The sequence below is a fragment of the Anas acuta genome, chromosome 6, assembly GCF_963932015.1.
Source record: "Anas acuta chromosome 6, bAnaAcu1.1, whole genome shotgun sequence".
Lineage (NCBI taxonomy): Eukaryota > Metazoa > Chordata > Aves > Anseriformes > Anatidae > Anas > Anas acuta.
Genome location: NC_088984.1, coordinates 15,068,249 through 15,087,443, shown reverse-complemented (window position 1 = coordinate 15,087,443; position 19,195 = coordinate 15,068,249). Strand labels below are relative to the sequence as shown.

The 19,195-nt window shown below is 40.9% G+C and overlaps 1 protein-coding gene across 4 annotated transcripts in view; it reads left to right on the top strand.

Moving 5' to 3' along the window:
• The window catches only part of ADCY5 (adenylate cyclase 5), a 214,705-nt gene that overhangs the window by 161,013 nt on the left and 34,497 nt on the right, over positions 1 to 19,195 (top strand). For all 4 annotated transcript variants that reach the window (XM_068687512.1, XM_068687513.1, XM_068687515.1 and 1 more), the window contains exon 8: positions 8,805 to 8,945. In XM_068687512.1, coding sequence (XP_068543613.1) covers positions 8,805 to 8,945 — 141 coding nt within the window. The remainder of the gene's footprint in view (positions 1 to 8,804; positions 8,946 to 19,195) is intronic.

The window sequence follows — 19,195 nt, the reverse complement described above, 5'->3', positions numbered from 1 at the left end:
GGATTCTGTTCCTTGCTATTGTAGACAAAACACTCAACAGAGAACCAAAGCACTTGGGATTTGACATAGTTCTGGAACACAGGGCTGTCTTGTGACTAGGAAACTGGACAGAGACTCAAGAGATATGTGAATTCCACTCCAGAATTAGATTTTGGGGAAGTCGCATCTTTGTGCCTTGATTTTCCATGTGTAAAATAAAATGTTCCCTCCCCTCCCCCCCCTCCTCATTCCTGCATTCCTTCACTACTTTATCTGTATTTATTGCAGCTCTGTTACACAGTGTAGCCCTTAGCTGAAGTCTCCAGGCACTAATACAATGCTGCTGTAACATGCTGCATCCCAGAGTAGTTAAGAACTGGGACATGCGCATGGCCTACGTAATTATTGTGCTAAATTGAAACGTAAAGAAATTGCCACCCAAGGTTATAGATCTTCATATTTAGAGTTTGAGGGGCTCCTGGTTTGCCCATACTGCTGCAACTTCCTTGCTCCCATAGCCATTTTCTATCCCTTTGTGAGTAGTTTAAAGTTCACTCCCTCTATGAAAACTCATTTCACATAATAGGAAGATCAGAAGCAAGAAAAGCTTTCTCCCATAGCCAGCTCAGTCTGCCTTGAATATTTTGCTGGATGCCAGACAAAGTTCTAGCACTTCACTTTTTCCTTGCATTTCTGTTTCATTTTAATAACTTCTTGTAATGTGTTTAGCCAGGTTTCCATTTGAGCCCGTTGCAGTGATGACCATAGAGTGTTCACCTAACTTAGTCGTGGGTTCCTGTGTGTCATCTCTGGGTTCCTGCCATCCTCAAACATAAGCCACAGGATTTTCTCACTGTGCACGCCATTGTGATCCCAGCTAGCAGCACCTCTTCTGCTGGAGAAAACATAAACCATGTCTGTCTTTATTTTCTCCCTCTTGGGCCCAGGCAAGGGCAAGGGAAAAATTTCCCATACTCTGTGCTTGTTCTGTTCACATGGCTTTCATCTATCCTGCACCTTATGCCACTGGATGATGAAGGATATTTGTTTAAAATCTTGGCCCTTCCAGGTAGCAGCTTATATCAGGTTCTAGTAAGAATGTTCTTTGATGGATGCTTTGGTAGAAGATTGTCCCTTGGATTCTGATTTCTGCAAGGTGATTAAGATATTTTAACATCTGTTTTGATCAAGCTGCCAGCTGCCTTCGTTTAACAACGGCACTAACTATATCCTTCTTGCAGAGAGTGAAAGGGGTTGTCCATGTGTACTAGACCAGTAAATGAGTCTGCTCCCAGCTTCAAAACAACATTATTCGTTCTTCAGTTCAAGCAGTACAAACTCATGCTTGAAGGCCTTAGACGAAAACCCTGCTGTTAGTTCCGGTGTGATCAGGTACATCTGCATCATGCTTTGCAATTCTGATGCCTTTTCAGAAGCACAATCTGCTTAGTTGCAATTGGCATTGAGATAGTTCTTTCATCTTAAATGATGTGACTTTCTGAAACACCGACCTTTTGAAGCTGATATTTCTCATACTAGGTCTCTGGATTTAGTAGAGCATGAATTTTAAACAGCTGTCACATCTGCACGTTCTAATAAGATTGGTCAGTGGGGAAATAACTGTTATTGATTTTGGATAGATATTAATACCTTAAGGTAGCAGTGAATAGGGCAGTGTGTTTGGTTTTTTTTATACATATGGGCCATCAGATCTTTTTTCCTAATTCTTTCTCTTATATGCACTGAGAAAATTACGTTGAAATGCTGAATGAATGCACACGATTATTTATGTAAAGAAATGAACTAAAGAATACAAAACAATGGGAGCAGAAATGCAGTTTAATTAAAGGTATGTTCTAGAGGATCTAACTCATGGTGAGGATGATTTACATTATCCCGAGAGCAGATGTACAGGTGACTCGATTTACTGCCTTAGCTATTTCTCAGTTCACACAGGCAGTTTTGAGTTATCTGAATACCTGGTCCATCAGTCCCAAATGCTGTCCAAACCCAACAATCATGGGAGTTCCAGTGAATGCATAAAATGTAACAGCATTTATTGTCATACCCTTTCTGATTACTGTTGCCAAGGGGAGTCATAACTTTGAATTTCCTGTATTTTTTTGTTTGTTTTACTGTTTCAGCCATGAAATGAATTCATCATGTTAATGCCATTTCCTTGGCACAGAGTAAATGGGAGGAACATTTACCCAGTATTTTGGTTCCACGAACTCAGACTAACTCCTTCTTTGAAAATAGCATTTTTCCTTCTTAAGGATGCTGTTAACTAGAATATATTTAGTTGAGATTTAGGAAAAAAATGCCTACATTTTGATCACTTAAGCTTTAAATAACATCCCTAGGGATGGAAATGTAGTTCTGATACACAGAAGGGTTGCTTTCTATTGAAAGAGAACAAACTGCAAAATTTTGAAATCCAGTCTGTTTAGGTTTCTCTTTCCTCATCTGTTTGCAGATTTTGTCACCTTTCTGTTTGCACTCTCTTCTGATGCTCATTCTCTTGTGGGTAAGCGCTTCCCCTGTAAAAACGGCAGTGACAGAACTGCTTCTCAGATAGCCCAGAGCAGGAGTGACTTACATGTATTTCATTATTTTCAATTTCTTAAACTAGCATTTTGAAGCCCCATCCAACCTGGCCTTGAGCACTTCCAGGGATGAGGCATCCACAGCTTCCCTGGGAAACCTGTTCCAGTGTGTCACCACCCTCATAGTAAAGAATTTTCTTCCTTATATCTAATTTAAATCTACTCTTCTTTAATTTAAAGCCATTATGCTGCATCCTGTCACTACACCCCCTGACAGAAAGTCCCTCCCCAGCTTTTCTGTGGGCCCCCTTTACTGGAAGGCCACTGTAAGTTCTCCCCAGAGCCTTCTCTTCTCTGGACTGTACAGTCCCAGCTCCCTCAGCCTGTCTTTGCAGGAGATGTGCTCCAGCTCTCAAGGCCCTGAAGGCTGTTCAGGTCCTGCTGGATGGCATCCCTTCTCTCCAGCATGTCGACTGCCCCACTCAGCTTGGTGTCATCAGCAAACTTGCTGAGGGTGCACTCGATCCCACTGTCCATGTTACAGACAAAGACAGCATAGTGCCAGTCCCAGTACTGACCCCTGAGGAGCACCACTCATCACTGGTCTCCACATGGAGACCAATTTCTTAAAACATTAAGAAAAGCAAAGTTTCTCAAAGCATATAAGAAATGCAAAGAGATACAAAAGAGATACAAAGAGATACTACAATGTAGACAGGAACATGTAACTGGAAAAAATCTCTTTGGCCATCAAATCTACTTCATTGCTATTTGAGGCAGTGCTATCTAATATTTCTTTTTTGTTATCTGTCACATACTGCCAGTGCTTCTCTCATTAGCAAAGTGCATCATTGCTGCACTGGTGCCAGATGTGATAAAGAAAAAATTAATAACAAAATCTGCCCCAAGACTAATCACTGAGCAACTCTACCAGTAACTTCCCTCCAGCCTAATATATCTTCACTCAAAGCCATTTCTTGCCCTTTCACTGTAAACCAGCTCTTCACCCACCTTCTAGATCCCCAACTATCTTAGCCCCAGTCCCCAGCACAGCACCCTCACCAATGTTGTATGGAAAAAACAAGGCCAGTGAGAGCTACTGTACTTTTCCTGTTTAGAAAAGCTTGGATGCTCTCAAGGCTGTTAATTCAAGCCCAGCATTTGCTGCTCTGCAGTTCAGTGTCATGATCCCTGACTAAATAGTTATTAAAAGTATCTGTAATCAAAACTGAATTGCAGTTGGCAGTTTTGCAGAAATCTGGGATGGAGGTTGTCCTTCTGCCTTCAGTACATTACATTTAAGTTTTGCTTCCAATTTATGTCATGTTTTTTGTTTATAACTTTATTTTTATGATCCCTGTTCTCTTTTGCCTCGACTGTGGCAGTAGTGACTATCTGAAAAGAGAAACAATTTGTTCCTTCAGTTCTGGAGGAATGTAGATTTTTGAACCTCTGTTACCCTAGGGTGATATAGGGTGATTTATATAGGGTGACTTCTGCCCTTATTCACTATTTATTGCTCATTTGTTTGGCTATATGGTTCTATTGAGCTTAGCACCTTAGCATGAAATAAATACGGGAATTCTCTAAGGACGTCTTTGCCATTCCTCTATTACTGGCTTTGCATCTTAATTCTTTATCTGGAAAGCCAGTGTTTCCAGATAAACAGAGACTTACCAGCTAGAATTACTGTCTATTACCCAGATTGTCACTGGTTTCCAAACTTAGCCCCAAGGCATTGTAGCAAACTACCTAGCATTACCCAGTACAACTTCATTCTGCTACAAAGTGGTTTTGTTTTATCTGTGTTATACTTTTCAGTTTACCTTGCAGACCATAGCATTCCTAACGCACAGCTCTGTACCCCCCCCCTCCACATTTTATATCTGTCCTTCTGCAGTAATGTGTTTTATTCAAAACCTTTGTCCTGGTCATTACAACTGTTCTATCACATTCCCACTGTTCTTACAGCATGCAGTTTAATTATTATCGTGGTATCCAGTAGTGCGAGCTCTTCTTTTGCCTGAGTTTCTGGAGTTTGTATAGGAGCACGTCGTTTGGTGGCTATGGACAACTTTCTGCTCTGCTTTGCAATCAGGTGCTGCACTAGTTGATTTGCAGAACCAGCACAACATCAGTTCTACCCACTGATAGAAGTTTTGCTCTCTGAAGGGTGCAGAAGTCTGTGTTTGGTGGAGTGGGAAAGTGGTCTTCATTTAAGGTGAATAGGCTTTTAACAACACGTTAGGTTTTATAGTCCACAAAATTGTTAGAAGACTGGAGAAACACTTCGGTTTGAACACAAGTGGAAACAAAACATGACTGTCAACTGATGAGCAATACTGCTGACTAAACACTGCACTGAGTGCACACAGTCGGCAAACTGAAAAAATGTTTATTTTTTTCTAATGCCTTTCAGTTGCAGTAAATATGGGTGTTTCTTTAAACAATAGCAGGTACACAACAGTTTCAGAAAGCATTGTTGATGGTGGCCTTGAAACAGCTCGACAAAACTTTGGCTGTAACTCCTAGAAAAACAATTCTCATTCTTTTCTAAATAGCGTCCTGGAACTCCATCCAGCTGAAGAAACAAAATGGTCATTTAAATGTTGTGCATGTGACTTTACTAAAACATCATCAGTCTAATGTGATGATTCCTCAATTGAACAAATTTAATCACAACTCAGCGGGGTTCCACTCGTGTAGATTTATGAAGACAATGATTGGACTGTGTGTTACTGCAAGAAATACCATTCACATGTCAGTGCAACTTCGAGACAATTGAAGGAACAATATGTAGCTGAATGAGAAATGTCTGATCCATGCTCGGGCTTCACCACTTTGTTGTGCTGATAGTGATTGCCTATGCTGGAAAATCCAATCATACACTAGAGAAGTAACAGGCATGCTTTATGCAACTGACAATTTTACGAAAATCCCAGCTATTTCTGCACTTCTGCTACAGTAGTACTGTAGCTCAGGGTGTGGGAACTGGTGGTGGGAACACAATAAAACCTCTGGGAATAAGATTTACAGGCGCTTTGCGAGTCCAGATTTGAACAGTTCCCACAACATCTTCTGGAGCGTAGCCACTCTGAATCTGAAAAACAGGCTGCTGTCAGAAACTTTTGCACCTGCTCCTGTTGTTGGTAGTACCTATAGTGAGAAGAACTGAAAGGCATTGTCTGTGCCTTTTCTTTATTCTTCTTTCCTGTTTTGTTATGCTTTAGGTAGCAGTGTGTGCAAGTTGTCCTCAGGCTGCCAGTTAGCCAGGAAGAAACAGAGTAGGGATCCTCTTAAATTTCCGTACAGGAGTTGTGATTATTCTCATTCGTCATTGTGAGAGTTTGTTATTATCATCACCCATTGAACAGGTGATTTTCCAGAAAATAAATTAGCTCAACTTTTAGAAATATCAGGTTTAAAAAAATCAGGTTTTTGAATAAGTACTGATGTTAATGACAAAATCCTACCATTCAAGATAGTAAAGTAGCATACCATATAATGTTAGAAAGCAAAAAATCCACTATTTCTGTATACATGTGTGTTTTAATCTGATTGGAGATATTGCTGGTATGCAGTTCACAATCTTTTAGGTAAAGAATTAAACCTTCTTAAGGGGGTGGGGGAAATACTGCCAGAGTGCATGTAGCCATGGATAATTTATGGTGCCTGACCTCAAGATTAGAAACAATCTCAAAAGTATGTATTTACCTATTTGTTCCGACCTTTCCTCAACCCAGACATGCCAATATCCATGTATGAGGTCTTTTATTCCCTTCAAATTAAGTGATTGGCATGAAGTGAAAGTAATGTTACAGAGTTAACCCACATGAGAAGCAGGTAGCTGGGTCACTCACTGGTCAAGAAGGTTTAGTACATCTGCTTGAATTTTTGGCTTTAAGGCTGTGCTCAAATTCTAAGCAAATTTTCTAAGCCATGGGCAAAAATCAACTGAATGTACCTTTTATCATCTGCTGATGTAAAGGTATGTGTAACATAACTAAATGGCTTTGTTTTTATAGGTCCCCAGACTAGTTTTAGTGTCTGCGCTTCTTGATTGCTTCTGGTTGAAAACCCTTCACCAATTTGTAATAGAATGGATTGGCAGTGCCACGTCTATTAGTGAAAGCAATGTATATTTGCATATAGATAATGAAGCTCTATTTTCTACCACTTTTCTGGCATCATATCACATAAAAAGGAATTATAACTATGAAAAAACAGTCCGTAACTGGGGAAAAAAAAAAAAAAGTGCTGCAAATGATTGCAGACACTATAAAGCGTAATGACTTTTAAAAAACAAGACCTCAAACCAAACCAAATCAAATCAAATCCGGACATCGGTGTTGCATCACACTTGTGTATTTTTAGAAACATTTATAGCACTGCTCTCCTGGAGGTCATCCAGCCGTGCTGTCATGATTGCTCATGTGCAGTTCGGCTGGTGCCAAGCAATGGAGCTTTCAGCACTCTCAGACGGGGCAGTCAGTGGTGGGTTTGATGTGGGGAGGAAGCAGCGTGGGAGGCACTTGTAGCCCTGGGGACAGGCAGTGTGGGATCACGTCGGGCTGTCCCCAGCAAACATCCCACCAGCAGAGCTGGCATCTCCTTTGGGTTTGCTCCCACGGTGCCACAGCAACTCCTTGGCGCCTTTTTAGTGACTCAGGTGGCTGCTAGCAGGGCACAGAGTTTCCATGAGATGCTAAGTTAGTCATTCTGCCTGGGTGGGAACAGGGCTGCAGTGACCACTGCTTGTCACCATCACAAGTGTCCTACACAGGGCTCCTGCCACAAGTGTCCCCAGCAAATGGCCATGAAGCCTGCAGGACTACCTCCCCAGGAATATTTGGTGCCTGCTGGGTGAGCTTGCAGTCCCATGGGAAATGTTGTCATCAGAGTTGTCTCTTCTTCGCAAGAAAGAGATGATGAGTTCCCATACTTGTCAATCAGGCAGCTTTTCCCAGCACTGACTTTAAACAGTGCGTTTTTTTTTTCCCTTTCATTAAAAAAATAAATAAGTTTAAGGCAGCATAACACTTGACATTTAACTCTCTGGTTACCATGGAAATAACATCAGGTATTTTGCAAACTCCTGACAGGTACAAGTTACAATGAATAGCAAGGTATCAAAATAAATAGATAGGGAAAGCAGATTCTGGGCAAAAACAGCTTCAGACCAACCTTTATTGTCATGCAAGACTTAAGTGAAAATTCTAAGTTTAAAACAACTGATTCTTTCTTGTTAAATTATCCAGTTGTCTGAACACTTTCTGAAACCCCAAATTAACTATTTCACATAAATTTTTGGCAATCACATGGAAGCAGTAATTCTCTTGAAATAGGCTCACTTTCTCAAGTAATAAGCAGACAGGTTTTAGCCATTCATGTTACCCAAATTGTCAAACTCTACAGAATTTATCTCTGTTTAAGTAAGGACGTGGTAATTGCTGCACTTCTGTGCTCTTTCAATTGTTATTGAGCTTGAATGAAACCTTTCAGGCAGGTAGTCTACAAGCTTTGCAGTAAACTCCAAATGCAACCAAGATGCAAAACCATCTCCAATAACATACCCAAAGACCTTGTACAAACTTTAGGAAAGTTGTGCCAATGACAAAATTCGCAGCTACTGTCAGGGCAGAGGAGACTGTTTTGTCACACTGTGCAATACTATTGCCCTTAGCAGTTACACAGTTAAGTTGTTTATGAGATTTACATGCTCTTCTTGGCATTTCTGGGACAATGCTCTCATCCTGCAAGTATGGAAAGTGCCTTGCTTGCACCTATTGAGATGGGTGTTTGTTATTCCCAGAGCTTTAACATTCCTGTTCTTTCACCAGCTCATTCTGCGTGTTGTTTCTCTTGCAGACACACCAACCTTTTTTCTTTTTTTTCTTTTTTTTTTTTGACCCTTTTTGTAGCTTGAAAGTGCAATTTCATATCTGAAATTATTTGGTTTATTAAAAAGAAAATAGATACCTCTGTTTTGGAATGCCCCCTCTGCCTGTACAGGTTCTGGTGGCTATTAGAAACAAGAAAACAAGTAACTAAGTAAAAATAATGAGCTTCATGTAACGTAAGTGTTCTAAAAATTTTCGCCACATAGTTGTACATGGGGAAAAAGAAATATTGATCTGGGCCTGCTCATGATCAGCAGCCATTTCACAGAGTTCAAGGTGCAAAAGCAAGAGCTGGCATGAGAGGTCAGAAGGGAGGGATACTTGGAGGATGTACACGTTTCAAATTTTCTTCTGCATTTCTCTCTCGTTTGTATTTCAGAAAGACGAGAAAGCCACAATAGCCAAGATGAACCGCCAGCGCACTAACTCCATCAGCCATAACCCGCCACACTGGGGTGTCGACAGGCCCTTTTATAACCACCTCGGAGCTCACCAGGTCTCCAAGGAGATGAAGAGAATGGTAATGCCTTGCTTTATGGACATTAATGTCTTTTCTTCTCGATACAGCATTATATAACCCTCCCTGCTTTGTCTGAAGGTTTTTGCAGCCCTCAGGGCATTTTCCAAATGGGGGAGGTAAATTCTTTTTTGACTATAGAAGTAATAATAATTGGTACATCTGGAGGTGAGTGATTGTGAGATGAGGTGCAGGGCTGTTTGGAAGGGGAAGGGAGGCTGAATGACACAAAGAAAGCTCTTTTGTCTGACTTGTCCCCCGTTCTGAAAACTCATCCAGGCTGTTTGAGAAGATGTGATTAGCTACAAGAATTGCTCAGTAACCCAAGCATTCAAATGGTAGATGACATACATTTCTATTAGTTCATAACAGACTTCATCACCTGCAAAGGTTCCTTATTTTGATTATAACAGGCAGATGCTGTTCACCTTCTCTAAGCTGTGTGCCAGCATACACTTGTGAGTCTCCAGGAATCATGCCACTGCATTTAACTCTCGAGAATATGTTATAATGTACATGGATTAATTGGCCTAAGGTATCGGGAATCTTCATTTCATAATTATACCTTTAATTTCTTCTAAATTAAAATGAACAATAGCCAGTTACCAACACAATTGGGCTGAGAGCACTTTTGTGGCTTATTTTACATAAAGTTAGAGATGATATCTTTGTTGTCTGCAATAAAGATGATTAAAAGAGAGTTTATATTATAAAGAAGGCTATTAATAATAATAAAAGCATTTAGCACCTATGTAATAATTTACATGGGTATGTAGATTGTTCTATGAGCTTACTAATCTTTAGATGAAGTTTTAAACAAATGATTTTTTTTTAACATTCTATATGTCAGGATAATGTAGGACAAAATTAAAATATATTTACCTTGTTTACACATGAACATGTCTCTCAGATTGGTAATGCCAAAGCTGTTTGACGACTGCAAACCACATTCTGTTAGTCATTCTGTATACACGATATACAGCTGCATATCCAGCTCTTGAAATAGAGATTGGGGATTTTTTTGTGTTCCCTCTGTGGTTCATACAGGCATGACTAAAAGTCCTTCTGCAAAGAGTTCATCCTGCTGTTTTGGCCCTTTGTAAACAGTCAAAAGTGTATATTTGTTGCCCAAAGTCAAAGTTTTGCTACAGGTCACCAAAGGCTTACAGAACTTTTTAACATGAGGCTCACAACCACAGCTTAAATTTCTTGGCATAGCTAAAGGCAACTGCATATGGTGTCTTATAATGGAAAATGCTGGCAGATTTATTAATAGTTGGTGCTAATATTATTCAATCATAATATTATTTTACAGTGCTAAACTGAATTTCTTAATCTCCATAGTAATATTTCTTTCATTTCTCAGATCTTCAAATTAGGGTTTCTGACATAAGCGTACAGATCTGTGGAACTGTGCATTTTTTATGTGGGCTTTTCAATAGGTTGCGCTCAATAGGCATGACATTATTAGAAGAGCCTAATCACACTAGCACATAATTATAATTATAAGTTTCTTTGAATAGCTTTTAAGGAGTTCTTGCATCCTCCTGTTCAGAAACAAGGTGTAAGCATGCCAAATGGTATTATGCTTCTTGGTGTTAATTACAGTTTGCCATGTCTAGCTGGTTGTTCCGTTGGAAAAACATAATTATTTATTGAAATACCAAGCCGAGTCCTAAAAACTTCACTGCCCCTCACTTTTAAGAGGAAAGGATTCACTTTTTTTCTTCTTCTTCTTCTTATTTTGAACATTTCTTGTAATGGTATTTACCTTTTTATAAATTCAGCAGCTCAGAAAATCTTTTCCACTCAATCTGCTCCTGTGCTGCCTCTTGTAGCAAGTTCTCTTTTGAGAGGCTGATTTTGTCTGTGTTGTTTTTGTCATGCTATTTTCTGAAAAACAATTTAAACCTGTTTCAGATGTATTATTACTTATTTTCAGCTAAACTTCCTGTTGTACTTGTGGAACATTTTTTTAAATCTATTATTTACAGTATTTCCCATTGCTGTATCTCTGAGCTGCTTTAGTCAAAACAAAAACATGCTGCTCTCCATGGACTAGAGACCATTTTAATATCTGCGAGATGGACATCTTATTGATTATATCAGAGGAGCAATTTCTTCTTCTCCTCTCTCAGCTCTTTCTCTCTCTCTGTTAGCTTTTGATTTAAATAAGCATTTCCTTGCACCACCCAGCTTTGCACAGTACTTTATTTGTATACCATCTCTCACATTGTCTTATGTGGATGCTGTGTGTGCTTAAATGCATGCACAGTGCACACAGTCTTCGTGCACACTGCAAGCTGCCTGCTTAGAAGTGCAAAATACAGACAGACAGAAGGGGAGCAGAACTACAAAGGCTTTTTTCAGCCCTCCTCTGGGATGACATGTCATTGATCTCAGTAAGCCGCACCAGCTTTCAAAGCTCCTGAAAATGTTCTCGTTGTTCCACTTCACCCACCTACCCCCCAACCCTCTTGTATGTCATTATACATAGCCTTGTCTCGTGAAAACTATGGGCATGCAAGGCTGGATTAGTCAAAGCAGTAAGCCACAGGCAAGCAGTGCAGCATTACCTTCCTCTTTAAAACCTGGAGCTCCTTAGCCCTGTAACATCAAAGTAAGTGTTTTTAAGTGTGGCCGTGAGCTAGAACTCTGTCAGGTACAGGGTGATGTTGCTGTGATGTGCAGTTACGTTATATTGATACGGTGATATACATAAATTTGTGTATAGGGGACAAAATGGATGGTTACAAGGGACAATTTTTTGTCACAAGACTTAGAACATGTTCCATTATGAAGGCAACCATATTTCCAGGAAAAAAAAAAAAAGAGTCAGTTTTCTGTGGTACTACTTAGAATTCCCCAAAAGAGAATATTAGAGTTCCCTGAATAGCATTTTTGGGAGGGATCTGTTTTATTTAAAAGAAAACAGAGTTATTTTGTCTTTCTTTCTTTCCTTTGAACACTGACTCTGGTAGCTCTCGGTACTCTGAGGATTTATTAGTAGTTTGGGAGGAGACAGATTCACATCAAAGGTAGCTGCCTGCTCCTTTTTTTCTCCTCTTTTGTCATGGCATTTTGACATTCTGCCGAGAGGGGACATGGGCACGGCATCACACTGAGGTGGGGTCTGGCAGGGTTCAGGGGTGGGCACCCTGCCATCGGCCCCTGCTTCTCTCCGTGTTGTGGCTTGGAGCTTAACCTCTGCTGGGTCCAGCTGACTTCAGTTGTTCCCCTGGGCACATAGGACTTTATCCAGGCACTCGCACACACATATAAATAGCAGAAAATATCAAACACATGTCCACGCAGCAATAATCTAAAACATTATGGAAAACTGGACTTATTTCCCTAGTCCTACCCTAGCTAGCTGGTGCCCAAGTCAGCTGAGGTCGCAGCAGTGCGAGCTCATCCTCTCTTGGCCAGCAGCCTCTCCATCTCCCGATGCCCTGGTTTGCTCCCAGACCTCCTCTTTCCCCTTCCATCACTGGGCAGTGGCTTTTTTGCCCTGCTGAGCCTCCAGGGAGGCAGCATGCAGGAGGCACCAGGGTTGCTCCTTCTGCACTGTTCATGTTGCACACAGGGGAACACAAATCTCCCTACACCAGCCTCCTGTTCCCCACTGCTTCTCTGGCCCAGTTTGTAATTGCAAAACATTTAGAAATAAACTGACTTCAAAGCATTTGAGTGCACAGGTATATTTATAGCTATAACAATATTTATACGTTACTAAGAAATACTTCGCTTTTCCCAGTATAGATCTCAGACTGCTTTTTTAATACTGATGAATTTTAGACTTCTGGAAATAATGCTTGTGCCTTAGTTTTCATCAGAAATACAAAACTATGTAAACAAGAAAAAAAATGGGGATAGTAGTTGACTGTAAATTGAAAGAGGTTTGTTGTAAACAACGATCAAAAGGCAAATATCGATACCTTCCAAAATGACAGGGCTGTTCTAGATGACAAATGATTCTACTCAGCGTTAGTAAGGCCGTAGCTGGAAAGCCATGTGCCGTTTGGGATTACAATCCTGTAGGAGAATGTGGATGAACTGGAGATAGTCCAGTGGAGAGAATTACAAATGAGGAGAGTTTCAGCAGCATGACCTGTGCGGAAGGGCTGAAGCCTGAAGCATGAGGTTTGTTTAGTCTAGAAAGGAGAACACTGAGGAGGAACAAAAGTCTTCAGATACATGAAGGCTTGCTTGTAAGGACAGGATATAACGATAAAACATTCTCCATGTCTGCAAAGTACAGGATGAAAAATAGTCATCTTAAGTGGTTGCAAGGAAGATCTAAGTTAAGGAAAAACATAGATACAAGGAACAGGCTACATAAGGAGCTTGTGAAACTCCTGGTTTTGCTGAAAACATTTTATTTCCTTCAGGAGGAAATATTTCCTTCTGGAGGGTCATAAAACAATTTACAAATACAAAGACAACAAGAAAAAATCAATATTGATATATGAAATAAGAATGAGAATTCATAGGGCATAAAGAACAGAAGATACCTTTAAATATTTTATGAAGTTTCCGGTCTAGACTGCACAAACCTTTGAGGCATCTATCTCCGTCTTTGGACAGGAGCCAGCTATACCCACATTTCTGACAAATATTTGCCCAGCCCTTGTTTAAAAACCTGAAAGGATGGAAATCCCACAGTTGTGCTGAGCATCCTTGTCGATGGTTTGATTTTTTTTTCTTCAATCTTTCACTTCAGATTCCCTCACTTTAGTTTTAAAACATGGTGCTGCATAAGACTATTCATGGTAGATAGAGACTAGTTCAGCCTCCCAGTTGAGGGAGCGCCCCCAACACCAGTGGCACGCTGGCCAGCTAAGACTGCCACAGCCAAATGCTGTCTGGCTTCCCAAAACCAGAAGCATGAGTTGTGCCTTGAGATCTGGTCAGCCATGCAAAGCCCTGATGTTGGTTCTGTCATACAGCATTGTATTTATTTTACACTGACTAGCACAGCCAAGCAGCTTAGCTTGTTCCACTAATACATGCCATTGGGAAGGTTTGCTTCAGAAACAGGTACCACTGAGTCCTTGTAATCCAACAAGAGCAGAGTGCTGATGGGATTCCTGAGCCTGGTCGTAGGTGCCTGGCAGATTTCCTTTTATTTTTTCAGCTGGTGGAAAGGTCTAACATCAGGAAGTTTAGGAACAGAAAGAGGAAACCCTGACGATCAGCGATGCTGATTTCAGTCTGAGCATGTTTCTGTCGTGAGCCTGCGTAAGACTTATGAAGCATTTAATTTGCAATGAAATGGTGTATGAGCTCAGTGCTAGTTACAAAGTAAAACAGAAGTGAAATTGAATAGAGTTTATGCAATGTGTGGGAAATATGACTGCATGCAGATGTTAAAAATGTGAGGCGAGGTTAAAAATTGCATCCTGGGAATGGCTGGAGCAGTAAAGAACAAGCTCTGCTTTCAGGTAGGCATGGCCTGATGCCTCGTGGCACCATGCAGAGCTCTGTGCTGTCTCCTGCACAATACTTGACTGCTTGTGTGGCGTTTACTTTCTAATGAAACATCCCTTGTCTACAAGCCTGGTCATTCAAGCATAAAATATAATTTTTTGTACTATTCGCCCCGTCTTAAGCCAGGCAGCTCTCTGCATGTTGAGTCACAAATACAGCTCACTTCCACCCTTTGTTGTCCCCAGGTTGCCCTTACAATGGGTTTTCTTGTTACTTGGAAATGAAAATTGGGAAACAGGTGCATCAGAGGAACAAGCACTATACCTGGTTTTGTGCCAAGTATACTGATTAAACATCAGAAATGATCAAAAATGTAAACTAAAAGTCAGTGGGGCAAGTTTTGCTCAGTCAGTAGTGCAGCCCCATCAAAGAGAAGTGGATTTGACTCCATGAATGAGGCACAGAGGGCTCGCCCTCCTTCTAAAGGTTTTCATTTAGCTCGGGGTCACTATTATCCTCTTTTCCAGCAATCATCTGCTAAATCTGGTAACAGCAACACTGACGTCAGCAGAGTTGGATGAGGGCACCCAATGGAGAATTTGACCCACTATTTTTTTGCTGCTATTGTAATATTCAGAACCCCCCAAACTCCTGTAATCAAGCAGGGACAAACTCTCATGCGATCCACTCTGCTTTAATCCCCATCCACTGCCACAGACCTGGAGGAAATTGTTAATCTCGTCTGGGTTTTCTATAGTCAATATGTTTAGATAGCTGACAAACAGCAAGGGGAGGAATCCTATCCCACAGTTACGCCGTATAATTGCTTTGGCACTTCTGAAAAGAGGATTTGTCTGATTCAAATGTTCCGTGTGATCTCACATAAATGAGTGGGAGCCATATAAAGCATTGTACATTGCTCAAGTTGTCAGAGGCTTTGTACAGTTTTGTGTCCTCGTCTGCAAACTTACATTTTATTCCAGATGATCAGGGCTTGCAATCATCCCTGATTTTTTATTTTTTTTTAAGAGGGGTAAGAGTCAGCAACCTGCAACTGCTGATCTGCAGCTGCATTTGTAAAATTTAGGTTGAATTTAATATTTGCATGGAAGTCTTGCACTGATAATTTTCCCACCATCATGTGCCCCTTTCTAGAGTAAATTGTAATCATACAGGAAAAGGCAGCTTGGGTCAAGACACTACTGAAACAAGTCATCCAGTCTTTTAGTCCTGCCAAATTAAGCCTACAGAAAGAAAGATACTCATGTCTATTTATGCAAGGAACACTTCCTCTGATGTTAGTGGCAGCTCAGCACAGGTGGACATCGGAAGTGAAGTTGTGGCAGGTCAGCAGCTTTGGGTCTGATGTTCAGAGGTGGTGAGCAGCTGTGGTCAGCACCGGTGGGTGACTTTGGTTAAGGCTGGTTATGTTTGGATGTGGTCTGTCTACATCTGTGCATCTGATTAGAAGGCTATTCAACAGCAATTTCTGTAGAATTTTGTTTGTCATCATTTGGAGTGTGGAGATGAAAGGACAGAGATTAAGGAGCCAGGAACTAAGTCAGAGCATTTCTACGACTACCTATTTTTATCTTTTCTGTTTTGCAAGGTATGGTCACTGCTCACAAGTGAGGCACAGAACCATGTACCATTTCACTTGAAAATGTATCCTTGACCTGTAGAAATTTGGATTCAGACACAAAACTGGAAAGTGTGAGCAACCTGCACTTCTCCAAGGTGTGAGCTCAGAGCCAGAAGTTAATTAAAATTAAGGTGGGAAAACCTATTTCAAAGCAACAATTTATGTTCTACAGAACATAAATCTGGTGGGCCAAATAAATCCATGTGCTTGATCAGGTCCAGTCTAACTGCCATGGGCTGTGTACCAAATCATCTTCAGCAGAACAAAGTGAAGTATTCCACCATCTGTGTGCAGTGCAGAGGAATGAAAGTCTATTTATCAAGTGGGGTGGGATGCAGAAAGGGAGCACTTCAGCTTTCCTTTTCAGTACTCATTAGTCTATGCTCCAGCTATAGCAGACACGCTCATTATATCTGTTTCATAAACTGGTTTTGTGCCAGTTTGTTGTTCTGCACTTAGATGCTTGTTAAATACCCTTCCCATCAGACTGTGTATTTTATGTGCCAGTTCCTTCTGGACTCTGGTATAGAAATTGCATTATTTCTGGCTTGAGTGCTTTAAAGTCCTTCAGTTTTGTTTCTGCGCTTACACCTAACAGCATCTGTCTTCCTAGCCTTGCCTTGTTGACCACAGGGACAAAGGCAGAATGTAAAACAGCACTGAAAACAGAGGTGAATAATCAGTTTTGCAGCAGAGCCATGCCAGGTCTGTTTTTAACTATGTTCACTCTGTGCCTGTCTGTCTCCTTTTGTGTTTTCCATGGTCACTGTGAAGCACCTGTGCTTTGTAAATTGGCCTGACCTCTTACAAACCTCATTTTGCCCCTAATCTTCTTGACCCCAAGTCTAAAGTTCTTTTGATTTCTACTTTAAAATCATGTAAGTCCCATTTATTTGTGTCTTTGTGCTAGAGATGAGCAAAGGGCAAGCAAAATTAGTTTCTCTGACATTTTTGCCCTTACGATCTTTGCTGGAGTTGCCAACAAAGCTTTTAAGGTGGAATCCATGCGATCCAACCACGTTGCCATTAAGAAGGTCATAGAGCTCATCAGCCCCTCCACTATCTTATTTTTGGAGCTAACTGAAAAGTTAAAAGGATGTAAAGTCTATTCCACTTCTCTTTGCATATTTACAATATGTTAATAATTACAGCTAATGTTCTCAAAGTTAGACTTATTATTTCTAATGGTTCTTGATTCGAAGCATTATGGTATAGCAGTCAGCTTGTCATGGTTTTGACAAACACTTTATCATTCTATTTAAGGAATCTGTACTAATCTTCAAAGAAAAGGGCTTAGTTAATTTAGAAGTCAAGCAGAGAGATAGAAGTCATATGAGCTTTTAGTGCAATAGATATTCATAAAATGTCCCTCATAAAATTGTAGACCTTTGGGACAGATGCAGTAATATAACATTCCCTCTTTTTTTCCTTCTGCACGTCTACTCCCACTGAAGGATGGTCATTAAAAGTAAGTGCTTGTAAATTCAGAGCCACCTGACCTGCCATAAAATGGTTGTTTTTTAAGAATCCCACGTAGAAGAGAAGAAAGAGCAGGACTGTTCGTTGGTAGGTACTATTGCCTGTGAGGGAGCTGATTCAGCTAAGGTTGGGTTAATATTCCTGAATTCAGCAAGACAACTGTCTTAGTCTCAGAGCACTTATTAAATGCTTTTACCTTTACATTTGCAATCTAATGGCAGAATAATGCAGCCTCCTGGGGGAAGGGGGAAAATTCCAGTATCAGGGATATTTAAAATGTCATTGAATAAAAATTGCATGAGATCCTATATACAGAAGTCCATTAGCATGGCACTGTGATAAGACCCATCTCATGCCTTAGGATTCTTTCTAGAGAAAAGGAATTCTGGCCTTAACAAGGGCTACTCCATCACCATGGTTGTGGAGCTATTCCTGAACTCCTGTGAACTCACATCTGTCTGATTCTTGAAGCCATCACCACTATTGCCATTTTCATTCCTGCTGACAGTTCCCAGCCTTTTCTTCATAGCACCCTGGAAAGCCATCGGCACTGCTTCAGCTTGCTGGGCACAGGTCCATGAGCAATCAAGAGGGGATTTACATACTTTACTCCAGGAATTGGCTTCTTCTCTTCCTACCCTCTTATTCCCTCTCTCCTAAATGGTAGGCACTTGATATTTATTGGCTATTTTTCCAATAGCATTTGGGCATTCAGGTTTCCATGTATGTGTGCAGAAATGCCAGGCTTGGCATAGCCTTGGTGAACTCAAAGCCTGCTCCATACCCACACAGTCTGGGTACAGCACTGCCCAGCTTCCAGCAGCAGCACAGACAGAAGAGGTCAGGGCTGCTTACAGCAGCAACCCCCATTATTTTACTTTCCTGCTTGAGCTCCTTCACCTGGAGATGTTTCTGCACATGGGATGGAGCTTCATGCAGAGATACCTGAGCAAGGTCGGGGGAATTATTCCAGCAGTGGAGGCAAACCAACAGTATGAGCATGGCCAGCTGTGCAGGATGGGCAGGGGAGGAAAGCTGTCCCTAGTGTCTGTGCTGCTTTGCCTGTCTTGAGGAACTTGTGATATGTGGTCATTTTTCTACTATACCATGAGTGTGTTAATTCTTAGGAACAAAGACAAATCCACGTAGCCTGTATTTCAAGATTGCAAGATTTCAATTGCAAGATTGACCGTGCTTAGTGGTAATCCTGTGTATAACAGACCATTCCAATTCATGCAAGCAGCCCTAAGCTAAAGGGCTTTAATTGTAGCAAAGCATCCAAGACATCAAGAAATAAAACTGTTTGCTAGCTGTGGAAAAGAGAAAAGACCAGTGTGCCATTAGTGCCCCAGCCTCTTGCAAGGGGAAGGAAATAATTTAAGTGACTATTTTCAAATGATTCTTATGGACCAAGCATGCCCACAAAGCAGGAGGAGGTACAAACACATCAACCAGAGCCTAGGGGAAATTTCCTTTCCAACCTGAAACACACAAGCAGCATGACGCTGTGTGTGTGATATCTCCTCTGCTTAAAGGGATTCTTAGTATGCAGTTTAGAGACCAGTGCTTCAGTGGACAGGAAAAAAAATCCTTGGTCAAAACCAGATGCTTGAGACATTTTTTGCTGTATCCTAGCAAAGCATTTCAATGCAAATAAGAAAGATCTCCTGTAATAAAATATCAGGTTTTAAGAAGATGGGTT